General features: G+C 36.9%; 2 protein-coding genes across 4 annotated transcripts; one reads left to right on the forward strand and one right to left on the reverse strand.

Moving 5' to 3' along the window:
- Positions 1 to 1,867: 1,867 nt before the first annotated feature.
- Positions 1,868 to 7,419, reverse strand: coq2 (coenzyme Q2 4-hydroxybenzoate polyprenyltransferase). Its single transcript, XM_015041798.1, has 7 exons — positions 7,080 to 7,419; positions 5,476 to 5,642; positions 4,501 to 4,622; positions 3,446 to 3,531; positions 3,218 to 3,351; positions 2,271 to 2,459; positions 1,868 to 2,189 (listed from the first exon to the last, which is right to left on the reverse strand). Exons 1-7 carry the CDS (start codon positions 7,393 to 7,395, stop codon positions 2,061 to 2,063), a joined length of 1,143 nt encoding a protein of 380 aa, XP_014897284.1. The 5' UTR covers positions 7,396 to 7,419; the 3' UTR covers positions 1,868 to 2,060.
- A 71-nt stretch (positions 7,420 to 7,490) lies between these two features.
- On the forward strand, positions 7,491 to 22,687 carry LOC106953186 (zinc finger protein 462-like). Of its 3 annotated transcripts, none has more exons than XM_015041771.1 (13): positions 7,491 to 7,578; positions 8,481 to 8,683; positions 8,795 to 8,825; positions 8,985 to 9,035; positions 9,134 to 13,938; positions 14,598 to 14,887; positions 16,240 to 16,358; positions 17,305 to 17,424; positions 17,538 to 17,784; positions 18,985 to 19,127; positions 19,228 to 19,451; positions 19,931 to 21,062; positions 21,967 to 22,687. In XM_015041771.1, exons 5-13 carry the CDS (start codon positions 9,163 to 9,165, stop codon positions 22,095 to 22,097), a joined length of 7,182 nt encoding a protein of 2,393 aa, XP_014897257.1. In that variant the 5' UTR covers positions 7,491 to 7,578; positions 8,481 to 8,683; positions 8,795 to 8,825; positions 8,985 to 9,035; positions 9,134 to 9,162; the 3' UTR covers positions 22,098 to 22,687. The 3 variants fall into 3 exon arrangements, with proteins under 3 accessions (XP_014897257.1, XP_014897265.1, XP_014897270.1); XM_015041779.1 differs by having other exon boundaries at positions 8,481 to 8,653; XM_015041784.1 differs by lacking the exon at positions 8,795 to 8,825 and having other exon boundaries at positions 8,481 to 8,653.
- Positions 22,688 to 23,438: the final 751 nt, after the last annotated feature.

Below are 23,438 nucleotides of genomic sequence, written 5' to 3' on the forward strand. Positions count from 1 at the left end.
AAAAGTTCATCATAGTAAAAATAATCATAAAACTAAATTTTTTGCAAAAAAATAAATGTAATAGTGTAACTAGTTTCAACACAACTCTGAGTTTAAATAAGCAAACTAAAACTCTAAGATTTTCCTGACATGAATATTTTCCTCAGGATTTGTTTGTGTCTTTTATTTTAATCATCTTATTTCAGCTGAGAGTTTGTTTGGAAGTTGCAGAAGCTCCTCCAGATCTGACCTGGTTTGACTGCTCTGTGTGAACATGAGGCTCTGAGGAACGCAGCAAACCTCCAAGAACAAAAAAAGGTGTGTTCAAGGCGCATTTCCAGGAAAGCAATTAAAAACAAAACGTAGATGTAGATGCGAGTGGGACCTGCAATTTTTTTTATATATAAATCAACAAACAAATGAAAAAAATGCAAAGTTTTAATTGCCATTGTTGAGAATTGCACCCAGTATTGTAAAAACAGAAACGGTTGTTTAAGATGTTTGTGGGAATGTGATAATTTTCTGTTGGGTGTTACTGACTTATAATTGCTTGACATGAGTCACGTCTGATGAAATTGGGTCAGAAACAAAACATGTTTTCACTTGAGGAATATGCTGAACCATTCTCTTTCCGAGCTGAGTAATGTTTTAAATATTTGTCCCCAAATGGAACAAGTTGATCATTCACAAATGTTAATCAGTATCAGACATTTTATGTCTTCCTCTTGCATTTCAGTTTTAATGCTCAGCACTTTGGGCCTTTGTTTTTGAAATGGTTATAAATTAAACTGGTTTTGCTTAAAAATAATATTAATTTTAGCCTTTAAAACAACTTCAGTCTTTTGTTTTTAAATAAGAATTGGGCATTTCAGCATTACGATGACTTGAAATCTTTAAAAAAAAATGTAATTGGTATGACATTCTCGCCCATTATGAGGTTAAGTAGCTCTTTTATGAAATATACGAGTAGATTTTAGTTATTGTGCATTTTATTTATTTTACTGAGGCTCTAAGTCTTTGTGACACCCACTCTTATCTTGCAGCTCACACCTTATCTGCACACGATGGTCATGCTTGGAGAAAAAAAAAAGAGGATGAAATTACAACCTCCATGTAACCTGTGAAGACAATTTAAAAAATTTAAAGCATTAACCAATGTCAACACCAGCATCTTTATAGTCCTTGGTTTGTTTACATTTTTTGTTGCAGAATCAGATAAAGATGAATTTTATTCAAACCACAGTTGAAACCAGAAGTTTACATACATTTTCAAATAATTTTTTTTCCCCCTCACTTCCTGAAGTTAAATTGGACCAAACCTTTCTAGGTTTGGGTCAGTTAGAATCACCAAAAGTATTTCAGTATGATTGGATATTTCCATTACGTCTATACTTGAACATAATTGTTGAAACAGATAAACACGGCACCTTCAGTTATCTGGTAATTGTTGAGTTATTTTGACCCTCTCATCAAAAAAGAAAGCAATGTGTTTAACTCAAATGTTAAACTATCAGAAGTTTCCAAAGCCATGAAATAACTTTCCTTCATTGTTTAATAATCACTGTATTTAAACTTCTGATTTTAAAGTCTTTCATGAATAAATCTTTCTCATATTCTGTCATTATTGTGATATATGTAGCAAATAGAAATAATTTAGGTAATTCCAACTGACCTAAAACAAAAATTAATTTGGTCTGATTTAACTTCAAACAGTGAGGAAAAAAAATGTTTTATTCAGTGAATTTTAATTTCTGGTTTTAACTTGTTTGGAAAATCTAGTTTTAGATACTTAAATCACAATTGTTTGGATGTTTATCTATCTTTCAACATTCAGATTAACTTTATTTTTGCTAAATTTGCAACATAAAAAAAACATGAAAGCACAAAGTGATTTGTTAAGCCCACATATTTTATGTCTTGAGACAAAAACAAAGTAATAAGTCTAAGCGATTTGTCATTTCACATCCTTGATGATACAATATAAAAATAATTGCACATATTGATCATAAAATAAATCCCTAAATACATTTCAGTATTTAAAATACATTAAGTGCAATCCAACTGTTTCCATTATTTTACAGTCATATCTCTTTAGATTCTTTCAACAAATTACCAGCAACTATTCCTAAAAACAACATTAGTCCCAGGTTTCTGTTTGAACTAAACTGTTTCCAGCAATCTTCTGCTTTGTTGATGTCCACTGTGTAAATCTAAGAGAAAAGAGAAAAGAAGATCCAGATTTAAGAGGCATCTGCATGGCGTCAGGTAGTGAATGTTTTTATGTTCCTCACCTGCCGTGCGAGGTGAACGGCCACAGCGCTCAGCGCGGCGTAGTAAGGAAGCGTCTGCTCGGCGTTGACTCCGGCCACGACCAGCCCAGACAACATGGCCGCCGTGAAGCCGCTCAGCCAAAGTTTGGTTCGCTCCTGGAACATCAGCGCTGTGGATTTTACTCCCACTTTAACGTCGTCCTCCTTATCCTGCGTAATAAACATCAACGGGACATCAGAACTCAATTATTTCATAGATAAGATTAAAAAAATAAAGCACTCTGTCGGTCAGTTGTATGATTTAAACGTGTGAAATACGGTCAAACGCGAAGTTCGCCTTATGAATCATAACCGAGGAGGGAGGGAGAGTAGTCAGTGTTGCACCTGGTTTCCAAACACGACGCGACAGTTTAGTTTTTTCGAATAGGAAGTCGTAATTTCCCACTTACAAATACAACTGGAACACAGCATAACTCCATCCGCTGACAACAGGACACAGATTCTTGAACTCCTCTGCTTGAAGCAACGAGTGTATAGACCCAAATTCATTTTTATTATACTATATGTAAAAATTACTTGATCATTAATTAGTATAAATAAAAAAAAAGAACATCAGCAGATTGAAATACAGCAGCAGACTCAAGTTGTATTCTTGAGATGTTGTTATAACTTCTGCTGGCCACCAGGTGTCACTGGCGCCCCAAAGGTTTGAATTGTCTCGCGTTGTACAGCGGATTTAGCGGTAAAACCAGCTGACCAAAGTCCTGGAGTTGGGTTGCTAGGTGACGGGCTGGGCTTCAGCTTTTTTTAGAATGGACCCAAATGGAAGTATAAAAATGTGCAAAATGTGAACAGCAGCTTTTTCTTGAACAAAATCGTAAATAACACTGACTCCAATAACGACTAGTGCAGAATTAAAACACCTCTTTATAATTCAAAATTTGTGTCTATAGAGCTGATTTCATCACCTGATGAGCGTAGATCGTGTCATATACCAACGTCCACATCACTCCAGAGAAATACAGAGGAAGGCACACGGACCAATCACAGGAGCCCTTCACGGCGGCCCAGCCAAGCAGAGCGCCCCAGTTAAAAGTGAACCCTGCAGAGAGGCGACATGAGCAAGACTTTAGCTTCACTGATGTGGAACGGTAACAACTTTAAGATGAAAAATCTAAATTTCCTAAAACACTCACCCAGTACGAGCTGTGGCCAGTAAGTGATCCTCTTCATCAGTGGGTAAGTGATGACAAGAGAGAGAGAAGAGGCACCAAGAGCTATGCTGCCAAGAGAGAACGAACACACAATCAGAAACCTTTAAAAAGAAATGATTTCCTAACAACGTGGAATATAAATTTATACTCTAAAATTCCTTTAGAAAAGAAAACACATTAATCTTCTCTGAGTAAGTGGAGCTTTTAGCAACCTTGAGAGATACAAAGTCTGGGTTTCCATAGCTGTTTTTTCCTTGTTTGTTTTAATTTTGTCTTGAATTGTGAATCTTCTGACTCCCCGGTTCCCACACCTGGCCTGGTCAGGGACACGCTGAATTGAACGCCCTTTTTCTTTCTTTGTTTTTAGACAAATGGAACATTTCGTACCAGAACTTGCTGGCAGTGGCTTTTCAGGCTGCCAACCAACTCTCTCAATTCTCAGTTAAGTGAATTCAACATCAACTATGACTCAAACCTAAAAAAAGAAGCACTTCCTGCAAGATCTTATTAAACGTGCCACTATATGTCCAGTGATATTCCAGATGTTTGCACAAAATGCTTATTTGAAAAACAAACTCTTCTCCATTGTCTGTGGGATTGTCTTAAAATTCAGAAATTTTGGAAGGATGTTATCAGGTGTATCTGATTTGTTTAAGGTGAAAGTCCCGTTAGACATTAAACTCCGAGTACTTGGAATAAACCCAATGGAATTTAAACAATCAGAGAAGAGCACTAAATAGATAAAATATGGATTTCTTCAAGCCAGGAGATCTATTGCATTATGCTGGAGGAGCATGGATTCCTACCCTGGGACTCTGGAAGAAAGAAATTGCAAGTTCGCTTGGACTGGAAAAACTAACATACATCGCCAGGAGTAAACAGCGGGACTTTGAGAACCTCTGGGAGCCGAACATAAGGACCACAGGGACTGAAGGTGGAGTTTAGTAATGGGTGTCTTGACTACAGCTTCTATTTATATATCGTCTTTTCATTTTCTCTGCCTTAACCTGAAGGGTTAATAAGCTGCACCTGGTTACCTGTAGTAGTTGAGACACAGAAGAACACAGAGAGCGAGGGAGAGCTGCCCTCCAAGGAAAACCAGCGCCTGCATCCGTGAAATCTCCCCTGATGCGATCGGTCTGCAGGCTGTCCTGGCCACCTGCACAGAAACGTCACCACTTCACCTCAAACTGTTAAAAATATGATGACTGTCACCAAGAAAACAATATGTTTACCTGGCCACAATGGCAAGGTCTTCTCACACAATAGATATCAATGGAGAAACAATCAGCAATAGATAAAATTCAGTTTGAATATTTCAGTAAAATATATTTCATAACTCTAAATGCCATTTCAATCCCACTGCAGAAAAAAAAGACCAGGGAAGAGAGGAGAAATTGGAGAACCTACTTATAAAAGCACAAATTCCTTAATTTACTTATTTATTATTTGTTCTGGGATATAGCAGCAGATTATTTGGATTTAAAGTGACTCTTTATCTAATAATAATTATATGAAAATATTGAAAATACCACTGTGTCCATAAATTAATCAAAACAAAGAAAATTAGAGAGAAGTAAAATAATAATTAAGCAAATCAGAAGATATCTGTCAAGATTAAAAAACAAAGTATCCTAACCCACATATATGAAAAATATATATATATTTTTTGTTGTGACACCACTTGTTTATGTTCTGTTTTGTCCATTTTAATGTGTGTCTCCTGTTTTTGTTTATTTTATTTTTATTATTGTTATCCATTCTCNTATCTAATTGATTAGTTGTTATTTTATTGATCAATATCTCTGCTTGTTAGTCTATAATTTTTGTTTTGTATGCACTATTTGATAATTAATTAGAAAAAAAAAGAAAATCCGATGGCTGGAGAAACACTTTGCAATAAAACTATATGCTCAAAGGTTTTTTAATGAGATCTAGATCTCAAAAGGGTTTTTTACCTGGTTAAATAAAATATATAATAAAATAATAATAAATATGTTAGTCTATATTACTTGTTTGTCAAAGTCTTTATCCCACATGTCGTTGATGGTGCAGCCTGCTCCCCTCATCAGCAAGGCGCCGGTACCAAACAGGGCAAGCATCCCGACATCCGGGAGGCATCCAGGCTCCGCTGCCAAGGCGATGCTCCACGTACAAGGAAGGTAGAGAAGCCATGTTCCTAAAAACGAGATGCTGCTGAATTTAAAAGAGGATTATCTGCTAAACATAAAAAAAGACTAAAAATAGAAATTCAGCCAAGAGGAAACTGTGCCCAGCAGGAGGATTAACTGTGATCTGACTGAAGTTGTTTGAGCAAAGCCTTAGCAACGCATTAATGCATGAACTGAATCTTTTTCTGAAAGCACTGAGAGATTAAACAACACAGACTTTCTTTTTTAATTTGAGGGCTCTTCAATTTTTCCAATCATATTTCTAATTAAAAATTAAGTCTTCTGTGAAAACTTGTTTTACTCAAGGTGTTTTCAGATATTCATCAATTGATTCATAATTTTTCTGGTTTCTTTAGCAGATATTATTCTGTGTTAGTGACTCTTCATTCTGATTTCATGCCAACTATACTTAGTTTTCGGTTTAATCACACAATTTTCACAAGTCATTCCCTTAGATTGACAACCAAACTCTGATAAAAGACTGGCTGTGTGATGAATCCACCTCAGCCAGTCTTTGGTGGATTCAGACTGGATTAAGAAAAGTAGATCTGTTCTTAAATTCAATTGATTGATGTTCCTCCCTCTGAACATCAATCAAATCAAGTGTTTGTAAGCTGCAAGGCATTTTTGAGTACTTTACCTTCATCCAGCATATACTTACTGACTGTAAGTATTAGTTTCTTAAGGTTTGTATTGAAAAAATATATATATTGGAAAAGTGTTTCTTCTGCCTGACTTTGGTATTTCCTTGTTTTTTCTTCATTCAGTGAAGTTACTCACTGAAGTGGGTAGAGTATTCAGAAATGTCACACCAGAGACACTGTATAAAAATATTACTCAAGTAACAGTAAAAAGTACAGTGTAGTAAAACTACTCCTAAAAGTACTTTTATTCCAAAAAGTTACTCAAGAAAATATAACTGAGTAAATGTAGGTAGTTCTGTTCTTAAATTCAATTTTGGGATACTCTTAACAAAAATTACATTTGTAAAGTTACATTGTAAAAGAAAAAAAACAGCAATAATTAGATTTATTTAACCCTTCATTGTGAAAAAAGTGGGCGTCCATTTTTCAAAGTCATATTTTCCAGAGTACAAAACTCAATATGTAAATCACAAGCGAAACATTTAATTTACAAACTAAATACTTAACTTTCAAATTATTTAACTAAATTGTTTTAAGGATTTAGTTGGGAACTAAATATTTAGCTACAAATAAATGTTATTAATTTTCCACACTAAACATTTATCTTGCTGACTAACTTAATACTTCTGGCATTTATAAAAGTATGAATAACATAGTGAAAATATGACTTTGACAAGCTAAATAAAGCAAATTATTAGTGTTATTTTTTTTTACTATGAAACTTTATAAACGGCACCCCATACTCTACGTCTGTCTGATTAATAGTAAGGCGTGTCTGTCGTAGGAAATGAATGCAGTTACCGATGGGTTTGTCCAGCCTCATCAGTCTCAGGTAAGGCTGGACATGAGCAGGAGCCGAGTTCACCACATTAGCACCAGAGAGGCTGAACGACCTGCGCTGGGTTTCTCTGGGTCTCAACTTAAACCGACTCTGGCTGCACAAAATTCGTCTCAGCACCGCAGACTCTGAATGGAAGCCGTCTTTACTCTTCGCTGTTTGGTTTTGCAGGAAGCAGTTGGACAAGGTGGAGAGACAGGACGGGGGACAGGTCCGACTCACAGCGGTCCATCTTAAGGCCGTCAGAGTTAACCGGCTGCTCAGCCTGTTAGGGATCATGACGTTTCTCTTCGGTCAGCTGCACATTTTAAAATTTAAAACCGCAATGTAAAAAATCCCAAAGAAAATAAGCGACCTAGCGCTGCAGAGCGCTTTCTACTGTTGCGGTACGTTCAGTATTATTGTCCGGAGGAAACGACCACAACAAGAAGCGGAACGAATTACGTAGTGCTTAAACTCCAGGTAAAGCTGCTTATTTTGTCTTTGAAAGTTGACTAGGAGATCTAACTAAAACCAGAAATTAGGGTAGTAATTAAGATGTTATGTTGAATGTTTTTGCGCAAGTGAAGTTGAAGGTTGCCTGTTTATTAATAGAATTTATATATTTTTTTCTGACCCTTCATTTCCTTTATATCAAACTAATACTTTATTCTGGGACGTTTTACTTATTTACATATTTTTCTTTAAATCAGACTTCTGTCTCTCTGTCTGCCTCTATCTGTCTATTTGTGTGGAAACTTGCACATAGAACCCTTTGGTATAGTAAAGAAAATTTCAAGTGAACGTGTGAGCACTGTTTTATTTATTTATTTATTTATTTATTTATTTATTTATTTATTTATTTATTTATTTATTTATTTATTTATTTATTACTGAGAAAACATCTCTGTTCACAAAAATAAAGAAAAAAAGCAATGTGAAATAAAGTATGGCAATAAAGTTAACTTCTACAATATATACAGTGGAACAAAAACAGACATTATGATAAATTAAAACTATACAATGATTTACAACATTAATCTGTGTTTATAGCTTTTTTGTTTGTACTCTTTGCAATAGTAGATAAATATTTGATGTCTATAACGGTATAGAATAAATAAATAAATAAATAAATAAATAAATAAGGTGGAGAGGGTAAAAAAATTACACTTGTGAGTATGAAATTTGCCGAAAATAATAATTATATTAACTACCAGTCTTCTGCCTGCATTAGTATTTTTTCCAAGGAAATAAAAAATAATATGCTTCATGAAAATTTTGTATCAACATTACAAATTATAAAATTATTAAAAATTTTCTTGTGATATAACTGCGGAATAAATGAGTTATTTCTGAACGTTTTCTGAGTTCTCTCAATCCTCAAGGTGGCGGTAATGAGAATCGAGCAGTTCGACTCTCCATCAACCAAGAAGAAGAAGAAGAAAAGGAAGAATCCGAACAGGAGGAGGAGGGAGGAAGGCCAGATTTACTCGCGGGAAAAATGGCGGAAACGTGTCTATTTGTGTTTTTCTGCTGCAGCGCCCCAAAACATTGACTTGTAGGCCTTTTTTCGTGTTTATCTTCATGTGTGAGTATAATATAGTTGCACCGCGAGCCACTACACGTCTATATCTGTACCGCTAAATGTTTCTGGGGAGGTTTTGTTAGGGTTCTAATAGTTTATGTCTCCTGTCTGCAGGACGAACAGGACAGAAAAGTTAAACACAGAGGTGGGATTATCAGCTGATTTTCTAAAACTCAAAAGGAAAAAAGTGGGGTCGTTTTTAACCTCTAACTTGTGCAGTTTTTAACAAAAATACAAATTAATTTATATGGAGCATTAACTGCATTCTCATTAATGGAAACAATTTTACTTGTTAATCCTTCAGGTGTACCGTCGTGGGTTTTTATTGTGAAGCAACTGAATGAAAAGCAAAGTGGTATGTACTGTAATGACAATCCACATTCTTTCTTTGGTAAACTTGTTTTAATTAAAGCTGTGCAGCTCCCCTTATATTTTCTCCCTTGTAATCTTTAGATCCAGTGCAGTTTTCCACCTTTGAACACATGGAGGAGACAGTTCCCCAAGAATGCCTGCCAAAGTCTTTCCATTGCTCTAAATGCACCCTAATTTTCAAATCTAAGGTGTACCTCTTCGAACATCTTAACAAGGTACATTGCTTGGACATAGATGTGTGTCTGAGAGACGCCGGCTTAAAATATGCTGAGAGTAAAAAGGTCAACACAGAGAAGAGCAGAAGTGCAGAAAATAGTTTTACTTGCAGGAGCTGTGATTTTAAGACTTGTAGTCAAGAAGTTTTAACGAAGCATGAGACACATTGTGGGAAAACTGAAAGCCTCAAATTGATTGAAACTATTTCGACACCTGTCACGAATTCAAACCAACACGATGAAGCTGAAGAAGCATCCTCATCTAAGGATCTCAGAACATACAAGAGGCCATCATCGCAAACCATCACAAAGTATTTCACAGCAACATCTGGATCAAATGTAAAGCTCAAGTTAGCTAGTGATACAAAAAACAAAATTAGTTTAGAGGAAATACCTCGGATTGATGTATCTTTCCGACCGTCAGACGTTTTTAAACATGCTGACCATCTTTACCATTCCAAGCGAGAAGGATCCGATTCTCAAGCCGGACAAACAAATACGGTGATTAACGAGGTTGCCAGGAAGACCAGTAATGAAAGCTTAAAAGCTCCAGCAAGCAAAAAACCGAAACTAGAAGAAGCAACTGAAAATAAAAACAGAAAACCTTCAGGCAGTGCACAGTTTTCATTTGAAGTCAGTGACGAAGAAGAGGAAAGGAAGGCCAGGCTTGTTAACAGAGACCCGCCGCGCCCCAAAGTTTATTTCTGTAAGCACTGTGACTACAGCAATGTGAACTCCGACCTTGTATCCTCTCATTATGCCAGCGATCACCCGTATGTCCGATGCAACGCTGGCTACATTCAGCAGTCGTCTGATCAGAGCGCGACCTTTCGCTGCCTTGAGTGCCCGGTTGAGTTTCTAAGCACTGTTGACCTGAAGTGGCACTACACAGAAAAACACCCAGAGGCTCCAGATGTGTTCAAGATGAAGCTGAATGAACTCAAACTGGAGTTTAAATGTTTCACATGTACATTCACCTGCAGCGAGGTGAGGGACCTAAGATACCATTACAAGCAGAAGCATCGGACTTGGGAAGTGGACAATTCTTTGTTGTTCTGTCAATATTTAGTGAAGGAATGTCAGAAAATGTGTGAAAAAACATCCAGCCCAGAAAAGTCAGTGGAGCTTCCTCCCAAGAGAACCAGCACACCACATAAAGAGGTGGAAATTACACTTTCACGCCAACCTCCAACCTCCACAGGGCCAGACGCAATGCTGTATAAATGCATCAAGTGTCAGTTTGAGCACAAGTCAGCTGTCGCCATGCAGGTTCACTACCAGAAAAAACACCCAGAAAAATCTGTTTCATTAGATGAAATCAAACAGTTAGCTCGTGCAATGACGCCTGAGAAAAAAAGTTTACAGAAAGAAAAATCCACAGTACAAATAAAAGAGAAGGCTACGACACCCGAAGTTCCCAAAGGTTCTCCAGACCATTTGAGAATTGAAAATGTTAAATCTCTAGCGGATGATGCCAAAAAAGGGAGCTCCCCCTCAAAACATATAAGAAAAACAACGGATGAAACGGCGTCTTCACAGAAAGTAAAACACAAACCTGCACCGGCTTTGCAAAATGATAGTAAATTGTCCCAGTCAGAGCTTCCATCAAAAGCTGTTCTGAAAACACCAGAGATTTCCACACTGAAATGTGTGAAGTCTTCAAAAAAAGAAAGCACAACCAAAATGTCACCTTCTAAACCTAACATGGAAACAACCAAGTCTAAATCTGACAAATTTTTATGTAGTTCACCTCTGGACATGCACTACTGTCAGTTTTGCAGTTATGCAAGTCCCCAAATCAGAAGCGTTATCGGCCATCACAATGCAAAACATGCTGCCCATATGCCCTTATCAAAGGAAGACATCATACAGTATAGCGCTGAGGTGATTGAAAATAAGAGTCCAATCACTTTTAAAACAACTAGTCACATAAAAAATGGCAATGAACCTAAAACCCAGATTAGAAAAACTGAAGTCAGTGTGCATGTAGACCAATTATACTTCTGCCATCTGTGCAATCTTGGAAATCCATCAACACAGGGAATCATTGCTCATCAAAACAAAGTCCACCAATACAAACATTCCAGTCGGAAGAGTATTCTGAAATATTCAGCCTTGGTCCGTGAGAAGATTGAAGAGAACGGATCGTATTCTTCAAAATTACCTCTTCCGATAATAACAGAAGAGGACAAGGACATGTTCTTCTGCCACTCTTGCAACTATAAACACAGATCGTTGACTGAAGTAGCACACCATTACTCCAGAATACACTGCAAACCTTTCAATAAATCTGATATTCGTCAGTACACATCAAAGGTTCTTGAACAGCTCCAGAAATCTCCTCTGAAGTCAGCTGCAAACCAAGAGAAACCGGAGGGCAAAAAAGAAGCAACAAACATGTCTTCCAAAACCTTTTCCAACTCAATAATAAACACCGAAACACATAGAAAGCTTCCATGCAAATACTGCACATTTACTACTCAGTATGTGTTCCTTTTGATGTCACATATGAGGAAAATTCACTTTTCAAAACTCTCAGTTGCAGCCGTTCTAAGACTTTGTTTCCGTAAAGGAGCGTTAGAATCAGGCTATCACTGCGAATGGTGCGTTTTCAGTCACAAAAAAGCGGAAGTGGTCCATAAACACTACCAGGACCGACATCCGGGCTGCAAGCAGATGAGCCTTGGGACTGTGAAGGCTCGGTTATTTGTCGGTATCAAAGAATTACATTCAAAAGATGAGAAAACTGAACTAAAATCAGTCTCTAAAGGCCAGACATCCCAAAGTTCACAAAAAGACCAAGATCGGCTTTACCATTGCACATTATGTACTTTCAAAAGTAACGCACAGCGCTATCTTACACGCCACTGCAACAAGTTTCATCCTTCGCTGGTAAAAGATTCCCCAAGTGACAAAGGCAAAAGAGAAAAGAGCGAGTTGGATGACCTCAGCAAAATGCCAGGATTGTTTGAATCTTTCCAAGTGCCTCTTGAAGACACAGATGAAGAAACTTCATCTGCCGATGTGATCAAGTGCCCTTCATGCCCGGCGACATTTCACAACAAGCACGGTCTGAGCGTTCACACTGGAATAAAACACCTTAACGGCAGAAATGTGAAAAAACAACCCGAACAAATTGAAGGGCATGTGCATGTCTACAAGTGTCCATATTGCAACTATTTCAACACTAGTCATCAGGGAGTCCTCACTCATTGTCAGATGAGGCATCCAACCTCCACCTCCAGGGCGGACGGTCTTTATCTGGACACGGCACGTTTGTCGGATTGTGATGACTTCACAAAAGGAAACAGCTTTGATGAAGTTTCAAAATTTAGTGGCTACATGTGTAAAACCTGCCCACAAATCTGTGAAACGCTGGATAAACTGAAAAGGCACCGCGAAAAAGATCACAATGAGACCACGAGTGGCGTGACCAAACCAGCTTCTTCTACACCAAAGCTGAGCCTTAAAATCAATCTGGCTAAGCCCAATAGAACGCTTAAGTCTGTCTCCAAGGCTTCGCTTCTCACCAAGAAGGTCTACATCAAGATAAAGTGTCCACAGTGTCCTTATGTCTGCAGCACACACATTGGACTGAACAGTCACATGCTTAAGCAGCACAACAATGCTGCTCCAGAGGACGGCATACATAAATGCATGTTGTGCTCACAGACGTATCCTTTTAAAAGACGACTTGCAAAGCATTATGCCAGGACTCATGGAAAAGGTGCCTTTCAGAAATACTTCATTCCACTTTACAAGCCATTTCAGAAGAAGAAAGAGTTGTCATCTCAGCAACAGCAAAGTAACTCGGAAAAACGGCTGGTCTATAAATGTCCCACTTGTCCATATGTGAATACCAGTTACCACGGGACTCTCACCCACTGCCAGATGAAGCACCCAAGCTTTACTGTGAGAGCAGATGAACTGGAAACGGGTGAAATACTCCTCTCCAACATTGTGAGGTGCTCCAAAGGCAAAGGCTCCTATAAAAGAGGGTACATGTGCAAAAGCTGTCCGGAAATTCATCCGTCAATCAAGAAACTAATAAGCCACTGTAGAAATGAACATGGGCCTGCAGCCGTTTCTGAGCTTCTCTCAGAAGCAGAGAAGCAAGATAACAAAGATGAAGCAGAAGAAAAATCTGCCCAGCTTCAGAGGGAAGATGGAAAAGCAGCTCCCTTAAAGATAGTGCTGAAAAAATTCTCATCTTACAAGTGCGAGTTGTGTACTTACTCGTCTTTAACACGAAAAAAACTCCAGTGTCATTACAAATATTTCCACAAACTGGATGCGCTTAGTACTTATAAGAAGTTGGAAAAGTATAACAAACGTAAGAACAACTTCCTCTTTAGATATATTGAGTTAAAAAAACAGCTAAATCTCATTTGCAAGAAATGCCCCAACTCGATGTTTGACTCGTCCCAATTGCTGATTGAACATTATAACAACTTTCATCACTTGAGCAACAAATCTGACTTCACGGTGGTGTCATTTGGAGTGAGAAAGAAAAGCACGGGGCTCTACAAGTGCAACTTCTGCAGGAAGAATCTGCATGGAATTAGATATCTCACCAGACACCTGGATCGCCACAGAGACCAGATGAAGATGGAGGCCTCGCAAAAAAAACTTTCCTTTGCCAGTGGAAGAGCAGATCCCCCATCTCCTAAGGTGAGTTACTCTTCACCTCGCTGCAAAAACAAAATCTTACCAAGTATTTTTGGTCTAGTTTCCAGTAAAGTCCCTGAAACGCCTCCCTAAAAACAGTTTCTACCCAAGGGCTGTTGTAGCACTACACGCAGCAAACCCATCTATAACCTTATTTTATTTATTTGTTTATTTATCTATATTTATTTATCTATATTTATCTATTTATTTATGCTGAATATCCCAGTTCTGATTCTTCGAGAGTTGCTATTTTTTAAAATTTCAATGACATTAAAAGGAATTCTGACTCAAATATCTTACTACACTTGAAATGAGACAAAACTGACTGACAAGTCACTTTTGTTTTAAGTGAAAAAAATTCCCTAATTGTGAAAAAGTACTAGCTGCATTGGCAGATTATTTCACTTATGGGGAAAATGCTTTGTTATAAGTGAAATAATCTGCCAGTGGAATAAGTTTTTTTAAAAATATTGAGTTAAAACAAGCTCTGAAAATTACTGAAAAGTCACTTGTAAGTTCATTTTGTCTAATTTCAAGAGTACTAAGATATTTGCAGTAGAAACTAGTCCAAAAATACTTTTTTGTTTTTGCTCTGCTTTTCATCTTTTACCATATCTTCCAGCTGCAGTTGCAAGTTTAATTTCTGCGATTTTAATTTTCAGGTCTCTCAACAAAAAGATAAACTGCCCACATTTGAAACCATCGCAGAGCTCAGCCACTGGACAGGTGCACCTGTAGAGGTCGTGACCCTCCCTTCCAGTCCTCCATCGTCGTCGTCGCAAGTCCCAGATGTCGATCCGGAGGCTGAAGCACCAGAGGCCGGACACACCTGCAAACGGTGCCAGCGGACGTTCATGTCGCTCAAAGGTCTGCGGTCACATGAGCGGAGTCACGCAGCCCTGGGAGCCATTAAGAAACTGGACAATCTGGTCAACACGGAGTTCAAAAACAAGTAAGGAAAAACTGATATCATGAAATGTTTAGGATTTTCCCATTGTTTTACTTTATTTTTATTTTCCCATGGTGGAAACAAAAACACAATCAACGCTCTTTAACTCTAAATAAATCTGAAAAAGATCAACTAATATTTCGTCTCATGTTTCTCCCCTTTTCAACATGTACAAAATTTTTTTGTGAAAATAATCAGAAAATAGAAAGGGAACATTAACATGTAGCCATGTTTAACACTGCAAAAACACAAAATCTTACCAAGTATTTTTTGTTTAGTTTCTAGAACAAATACCTTAGTACACTTGAAATAAGACAAAACTAACTTACAAGTAATTTCTCAATAAGATATATAAGCTTGTTGTAAGTAAATCCTTAATAGTGATGGAAATGTTCTTGTTCTATTTGCAGAGTATTTCACTTCTAGCAAGGCATTTTCTCATGAGTTAATTTATTTGCCATTGGAATTGGTACTTTTTCATTATTAAGCCTCTATATCTTGATAAGTTACTTTTAACTTAGTTTGTCTTATTTGCACTAGAAACTAGATCAAAATTACTTGGTAAAATTTTGTGTTTCTGCAGTGAAGTAACATTTTTATATTTTAGCTAGTTGCTCATTTACTTCAAATAAAATTGGATTTACATTTTCTGGCATTATTGTCCCATTTCTCCCAGTGCTGAACAAATGTGCAGATTTGCAGAAAAGGCAATCCCCCCCCCATCCTATAAATAACCACGGTCGCGTCTTTCCATTCCTTAACAGGAATCACCTCTTTCCAGTAATTCAGAACCTTTGGACAAACCTAAAAAATGTGATGATAATTCTGGTAACCATACGTTCTTCAGCAGTCGGCAGTTCCTCTTGAATAACACACACTGTGTTTATTTTAAAATAAAAGGTTACACTAAAAATATTTATTTTTGTACAATAAAACCTGTTTTAATTCTTTAAACTGTAGTGAGAAAATAACATGTTTAGCATAGGAATTTATAAAAATACCCAAGTTAATTTTGAGGGGTGCACTGATCAATTGGACTGATTTCCTTAATTTTGGATGGTTGGTGATATTTACTGGTCAAACTAATCTTGCATAACTATACAAAGGTCTAAAAATGAGCCACTGTTCTCTTTTGCTCTTCTGTGAGAGAGGACTGACTGATAGACTTGTAGAGTTAACAATAGTCACCCCACTGTTGCCAATGTTAGCAACTTTGCTGCTATTTTTAATGACTTCAGCAAAAAAAAAAAAAAAAAAATCAGCAGGTCAAGCTGATTTTCTTCTAATTATATTGCTTCTAAGCATTAACTGTGATTCATTTTCTTAATAAGTGTGTGTTTTCATTCTCCCACCAGCATTAAAAAGTACCTCCTCCATAAACCTGAGACTCTGAAGCCTTACCGCTGCGGCTGCTGTGCTTACCGGACGAATTTCATGGCACTTTGGCAAAGTCATTTTCTGAAGAACCATCAAGGTTAGAATCTACTGAGTACTTCCACTTTGATTGGATTTGTTTTTTATTAAACAAGGTATTTAACTACAACTAAATTAGTATTTTTTTCCAGCAGTATTTCACACACAGGAGAAGAGAATATCTTTAGACATAAGTTACACTACAAAACATAAATTCTTACGAAGTTTTTATGGTCTAGTTTCTAGTGCAAATATCTGAATATACTTGAAATAAGACAAAACTAACTTACAAGTAACGTTTCAGCAAGAAATAGCAGCTTGTTTTAAGTTAATAAACCCTTAATATTAATAAAAAGTACTTGTTACAGGTGAGATAATAGCCAAAATTATTTTTATTTAACTCAATTTGTCAGCAACGACACATTTTTACAAGCCAACTTTGCGGTACCGTAACTCCGTGACACTTTCCGGTATCTGAACATTTCCAACGGTTTCTGAAAGGGGAGACATTATGCTTTCCAGTCAATATTGGTTTATTACTGCAATTTCTCTTCTGCCATGCAGGAAACGTGTTTTTCTTTATTTTAATCTGATGAAACACTCTTTTAATTGTAAGTAACTGCTAGATATTGAAGGTTCCAGTTGTCATAGAGAAATGGGCAAAATTATCTACTCACAGGACATTTAAAGAACTTTGTACAATTAAAATAAGCAAAAATATCCAGGCAGAGGTTTGAGACTTGGGCCCGAACCGAGTAAAGTTATAAAAGAAATTGTAAAAAGTGTTCTTGCCAGGCATTTAGCAAATAGAAATAATTTTGGTAATTCTAACTAAGCTAAAACAAGAAAAATTTGGTCTGATTTAAAGTCAGACAGTGAGAAAAAAATGTTTCTGTCTTTTGATTCAGTGTATGTAAATATCTGGTTTTAACTGCATTGTACTTATAATGTAGTAAATAGTGCTGCTTAAGTTTAATATCTGGTTTTCTCTGTTTCCAAATTCACAGACATCATTGAGAAGGAAATCATCGAAATGAGCACTAAGGACGAGGAGATTTCTCAAAGTTCAGACAAGGAGCTTCTGTACAACTTGCCTGAACTCAATGAAGAACCAGAGGATGTAGAAGGCAAGTTATTCACCTTAAATCTGATTTAATTTATGTAATCTGTCAGAATTACTCTTTTTCTTTTCTTTTTTTTTTAATTGCTGAAGTGGTAACACAGTTGGACTTTTTGACAGAATTCACAGAGTCGTACTCGGAGCCTCCAAATGTTCAACGGCAGTTGACCCACTACAGCCTGATGGCACGAAATGTGGACAAAACTAACATGAATTTGCATGAACTCAGTTTGTCTGACGGAAACCTTCAGTGTGAGATGTGCAACTTCAACACGGAGCACCTGTCGAGCATCCGGCGGCACTACGCTAACCGGCACGGGAAGAAAATCCTAAGGTGCAAAGACTGCGAGTTTTACACGGGTTTAAGGTAAGCTGCAGCCAAATGTGGCATCAGTAACATTTAGATCAGTCTTTCTCAAACTGTGGTCCCTGGACGCCCCCTAGTGGTCCCCGGGTTACTGCATGTAAACGACCGTTAATTTACCGTGAGGTCATCTCAAAGTGCGACGCTACAGCTAGCTTACCGATGACTTTGGTTAAAAATAATAATGGATAAGTGGCTTAAACAAAAGTTGAAGATATCGGTGGAAAGAAAACAACTCCAAGATTGCTTTTATGATCAGAGGAACCCAGGTTCTACCTGCTGGGGTGTGTCATTTAGGAGAAATTTGATTCTTTTCAACGGCTCTATGCCGTGAACGGTAGGACTCGGGTCTCAGTGAGAACTGTTCTTTGTTTTTTACGACTTTGCTCAGCTGACATGTCCAACAGTTCACAGTAACACATTTTGCTGGAGGATACATTGTCCTCCAGCAAACAAGCGATAATATTGTTGTTTTGAGACATTTTCAACTAATATATTGGTAATGACAAAATAGTGCAAGAACACAACGAAACAACAAATAAAATAAAGTCTCTGTAAACAAAATTGTCTTTCAAAAAAATGGCTAATTCATTCATTCAATCAATCAAATTTTATTTGTATAGCACATTTCAGCAGCAAGGCATTTCAAAGTGCTTTACATAATTAAAATAAAAACAGCATGTGAGAAAGAGATTTAAAAAACATACTTAAAACGTTAACAGTGAGAGAGAGAAATAAAAAGCTGTAGAACTTTAGTTGAGACGCCGTCAACTGGGACTCCAACCTTTTGTACTTTAGTCAAAACGCCGTTTGACAAGGACTCTAACCTCTCAGACTGGTGTTTTGGTTTTTATTCAATAAATTGATTTATTGATTATTGTGACTTGCCTAGTAATTTTTATTTAATTAATAACTGGATAGCAAAAGATTCTTAGTAGGAAATTCCTTTTACAGAATGTGAAGCTAAAACTACGCCACTTGAAGAGTTTTTGGTGAAAAATATTTACAAAGGGATTCTTTATTTTAAATGCAATAAAATTTACATTTTTAGTCCAGCTTTGACTTTCTTACTGCTCAAAAAAGCAATCTTTTTTTGAGTTTGTACACTCCAGTTACCGATTAATCAATTACTAAATTAGTTTACGATTATTTCAGGAGTTGATTAATCTAATTAATTGTTTGCACTTTTTCCTTGTTAAAAAGGAAAAACATGGAGATGCACATAGAGACGGGCCACTCCACCTGCCAGTCCAAACCGACTCATCTGAAGGACCTTCGCTGCCCATTCTGCCTCTACCAGACCAAGAACAAGAACAACATGATCGACCACATCGTCTTGCATCGAGGTGCGCCAAGCTCTCTAAGAGATTCCTGCCCTCTGATGTGTCGTTATATTTTCAACCCCGCTTTGTGTGTGTTTTTGTTTTTTTTTTTGTTTCATTTCAGAGGAGCGTGTCATGCCCATAGAAGTTCGCCGCCCAAAACTTTCCCGTTACCTACAAGGCATCGTCTTCCGCTGTCACAAATGCACTTTCAGCAGCGGTAGCGCTGAAAACCTGCGCTTGCACATGATGAGGCACGACGACATCAAACCTTACAAGTGTCGACTCTGCTACTTCGACTGCACTCAACTCACAGACCTGGAGGCACACCTGAGTGATAAGCATCAGGTGAGGAGGCGTCTTCTCTGCATCACTGACATTCCTTGAAGTCTAGCTGCTCACCCAGCTGTCTGCTGGGTGAGCAGCTAGACTCAGTAAAAGTTTGTGTTGGACAGATTTTATTGTAGCTTTTGGTTGGAATTAAACTGATTTTAACCTTGAAACTTAAAATGGTAAACCCAGTGTTTGAGGACTCTCCAGCTGATGGATAATTAAAATAAATATTCTATAAAAATACTTTCAGAGATCAGTAGCTTTTGCTTTAATTCACTTTTTGTTGTTCCTGAAACATTTAAGGAATTCGTTTGAGATATGCAGCTATTTCCATCAATACCTGAAACAGATTGTGAAAATAAAATCTTATCTATCCATTTTCCTATCTATCCATCCACCAGTTTGCCCATCCATCCATCATATCCATCCATCATATCCATCATATCTGCATACTCATGAAGAGTTCTGGATTAATATTTAAATATTTTCTGCAGGTTTTGAGAAACCATGAGCTTGTGGGTCAGGTGAGCCTGGATCAGCTGGAAGCGAGGATGGGTTCCCGACCAGAAACCGTCGTTAACCACGGCTCCGGCAGCAACGAGCTGGAAGCCGAGGAATTTACCGCTGATCGTGACAACGTTCCACAAAATGACAGCGTTCCAGATTACCGCTCCACAGAGAACATGATGCTTCCAATGAAGGAAGAATATGAACCTGAGGGGTGGGAGGAAAATGGAAAAACACCTGCCAACGGTTCTGGTTCTGATATTATTCAGCAAAACACTTCTGTCCTGCAGAGACACGAGCAGGATTCACAAGCACAAGACCAGAATGTAGCCTTGCATCAATCTGCAAAAGAGCAGCATGAAAAAAATACTGAACCAAAGGCTGAGGAAGCAGATATTAAATACGATGATTGCAGTAAGAACCAAACCACATGGACTGATGGACAGGATGAAAAAGTTGCACAGAGGAGTTTGACATCTGGTAAAATAACAGATGCAAAGGCCGATGGGCTGCATTTTACGGAGAATCACTGTAAATCCCAGAGCATTGAGGCGATGGTAGAAGACGACATTGTGCGTCACGTCCTGCTGCTGGATGAAGACAGGAGCCTGCGCAAGAGAGCAGATCTGGAGAGAACCGTTAAAATGGGACAAACAACAGTGGGAAATGGAGCAGACAGTGAGAAAACCGATAAAGTTTGCAGCACATCTTTGGCCCAGAACCTCAAAATTCAAGACATTATCGTAAATCCAGCCACAGCAAAAATGAATTCTGCACAGGGAAACGTGTCAAAGCTGCAAGATGGTTTCAGGTTTGAGCCGCATCTGCTGACGCTTTCCCCCAGTCATACTCGACTCAAACTGAGCCACAGGGGGAGTTTGGGCAGCTTATTGGCGAACTTTAAACGGGAGCAAAGCCAGAGTCCAAAAATCATTAAGGATGCATCTGAACCGAACAGAGAGAAAGCAGTACTTGAGGAGTGTGTGAAGGAAGAGCCGCCCCATCTCGAACAATGTGAGGAGAAAAAGGAGGATGAGCAAATGGAGAAGATGGGCGGAGAAGATGAAGTTAACAAGAAGAACGAGTGCAAGGTTCAGGTTTCTCCACATCTTCATGATGGTAGGATTGTTTTTCTTATGTTTTGTACATCCACCAGAATGCTGTGCGGTTCTGGATCGGAGTTCAGTGAAATTACGTGTTATCTGTTGATATTGATCATGTGTCAGTCTGTTATTTATTTATTGTCCGGCCCTAATGGGAGGGTAAACATTGCCGTAATGGGTCCTTAGTACTAAGTTTATTTATATTTTTTTTAATGTTGGTTTCCTGCCCATCCAACCACAACCACAAAGGTTTCTAACAATCAAAATCTTATCTGCACCTACATATACGCATTCATATGCAAATTGACACCACCTGGTCATTTAATACACAGAACTGTCATTCGTTTATAAATATAGAAAATATTAAAATTTTCTTCTTGGAAAATTTGTATCTATTATTAGAACAATAATAGATAGTTTTACAGGATTAATAAAAATTCTTCTGAAGTATTAAAAGTAAATTGGTTACTTTAATATCTGTCCTCTTGAAGTCATTTTTTGTGAATGTGGCGTTTCCCATATTCATGACATGTTATGACTTTATTCTCATATGTTTATTCCAAGATATTATGGCCTTATTCTTGTAATATCATGACTTTATTCTCTTATTATTTCAACTTTATTGTTGTAATCTGACTTTATTCCTGTAATATTATGACTTTGTTCTCGTATAACTTTATTCTCTTAATATTGTTTATAATCTAAATATGACTTCATTCTCGTTCGACTTTATTTTCTTACTATTATGACTTTATTTCAGAAATATTATGATTATTCTCATATTAGTACAATTTTATTCTCATAATTTTAATTTTTTATTTATTCCTAGTAAAGCAGTAATACTCTGGACATTTTAATATCATGAGATGATAAAATTCAAAAGATAGCTTATTTAATGATGATTAACCTCTTGTTTTTAGATGCATTCGCCCCCATGGATGGAGCTGCTGAGCTTCCGCATGACGAGAAACTGTTTACTTGTGAACTATGTGGACGAAACCTCGTGAACATCTCTGAACTGAATCGCCACATTTTACGTCATGGAGTATAAAGTTTCCCATTATGTTCTCTGATACAAGTTCTCTGATACAAGTATTTTACTGTTCTCTTTGTTTTCAGACTGTTCCCACTGTTACGATTATGCAGCCCCCTTTTTTTTTTAGATTTTTTTATCCTTTTCTAATTAAATATTTTTTTAATACAACTGCTGTTTTATACATCAACAGTAAGCAAATAAAACTTTAGAATAGGAGGATGACAGTATTGTATGTGACCTGTCTTGAAAGGTTAAAGTTGAAATGGTTTTCTATTGTTTAAAAATGTCACTATTCATTTATATTTTAACTGCAGTTCCAGAGAAGGTATTACTCCAACACTGTTGCTGTAAAATATGCAGACATTAACACTGTGAACCGTGTTTGAATTCAAAGCTTTGACTTTATTCTAGATTGTAGGTCGTGCCTCTGCTTCAGTAAGGCACTTTTGCTTTTTTGAATTTTATTAAGATTAACTATTTAGTTCTATTTTTATTTCAATAAACCTTTAGATTTAAGCATTTTGTTTGCATTTCGATAGTTATTAAATTAATTTCTCCCACTTGCATTGTACTTTGAACTAATAAAATGAAAGTGAAGACTGCAATTCTTGCTTGAGGTTAACTTCAGAAGTAAAACTGTAGTACAGATTCTTTACACTCAATGGCATTTCATGTTTTAATTTTAGCTACAATTTCATAGTTATAGAATGAACATTTTGAGTCGTAAATTGACAAACCTATAAACAATTGTCCAAATATTGTAACTTGTGTGCTAGTCAGAGGTGGTTAGAGTTGTACTCAAGTAAAAGTTGCAACATATTTTTACTCAAATAAAAAGTAGCCATAGAAGAAATTAAGAGTAAAAAGGTATTAGGTAAAGAGGCTACTAACAGATTAAAACATAAATCATTTAATATTTAAAAATAACATCAGATGAATCAAAATATAAAATTATACTTACATTTTGGCATTTTATAGATAAAAATTAAAAATAATTCAGAGAAATAACTAAATGCAACTACTGCACAACTATATTAGCATAAACGTCTACGCTACGCTAACTTAAAATTAGCATAGCAAGTATGCTAGCATCTGCCTGACCTTGATGTAAAATTATTTTTGTCAAAATTTACTACTTTTAACCTCATTTAACTGAGCCCTCTGTAGAAAGTCAGTATATATAAACAAATGTTTTTCATAAGAGTTTTCTTTTTGACTTGTTTAATCGTCGCACTGACAACAGTGAAATTGGAAACGACATGACGCTTGGCCACAGAAAAAAATAGAAAAGTTGCAAGTGTGCCTATAAATATACAAATAATATATTGCTAAATACATATAATTTACTATTTTCAG

The sequence above is a fragment of the Poecilia latipinna genome, unplaced genomic scaffold, assembly GCF_001443285.1.
Source record: "Poecilia latipinna isolate Pla-1442-1.1 unplaced genomic scaffold, P_latipinna-1.0 Scaffold32, whole genome shotgun sequence".
Lineage (NCBI taxonomy): Eukaryota > Metazoa > Chordata > Actinopteri > Cyprinodontiformes > Poeciliidae > Poecilia > Poecilia latipinna.

What these genes read in the sequence shown, in the direction of transcription:
- coq2 (XM_015041798.1), bottom strand. Translation starts at nt 7,395, where the DNA reads ATGATCCCTAACAGGCTGAGCAGCCGGTTAACTCTGACGGCCTTAAGA. An exon ending in GAGGCTGGACAAACCCATCG is followed by an intron (nt 5,643 to 7,079) that starts GTAACTGCATTC and finishes TCTCGTTTTTAG; the next exon opens with GAACATGGCTTCTCTACCTT. An exon ending in CTGTGTCTCAACTACTACAG is followed by an intron (nt 3,532 to 4,500) that starts GTAACCAGGTGC and finishes CTCTCTTGGCAG; the next exon opens with CATAGCTCTTGGTGCCTCTT.
- LOC106953186 (XM_015041771.1), top strand. Translation starts at nt 9,163, where the DNA reads ATGGAGGAGACAGTTCCCCAAGAATGCCTGCCAAAGTCTTTCCATTGC. An exon ending in AACACGGAGTTCAAAAACAA is followed by an intron (nt 14,888 to 16,239) that starts GTAAGGAAAAAC and finishes TTCTCCCACCAG; the next exon opens with CATTAAAAAGTACCTCCTCC. An exon ending in TTTTCTGAAGAACCATCAAG is followed by an intron (nt 16,359 to 17,304) that starts GTTAGAATCTAC and finishes CCAAATTCACAG; the next exon opens with ACATCATTGAGAAGGAAATC.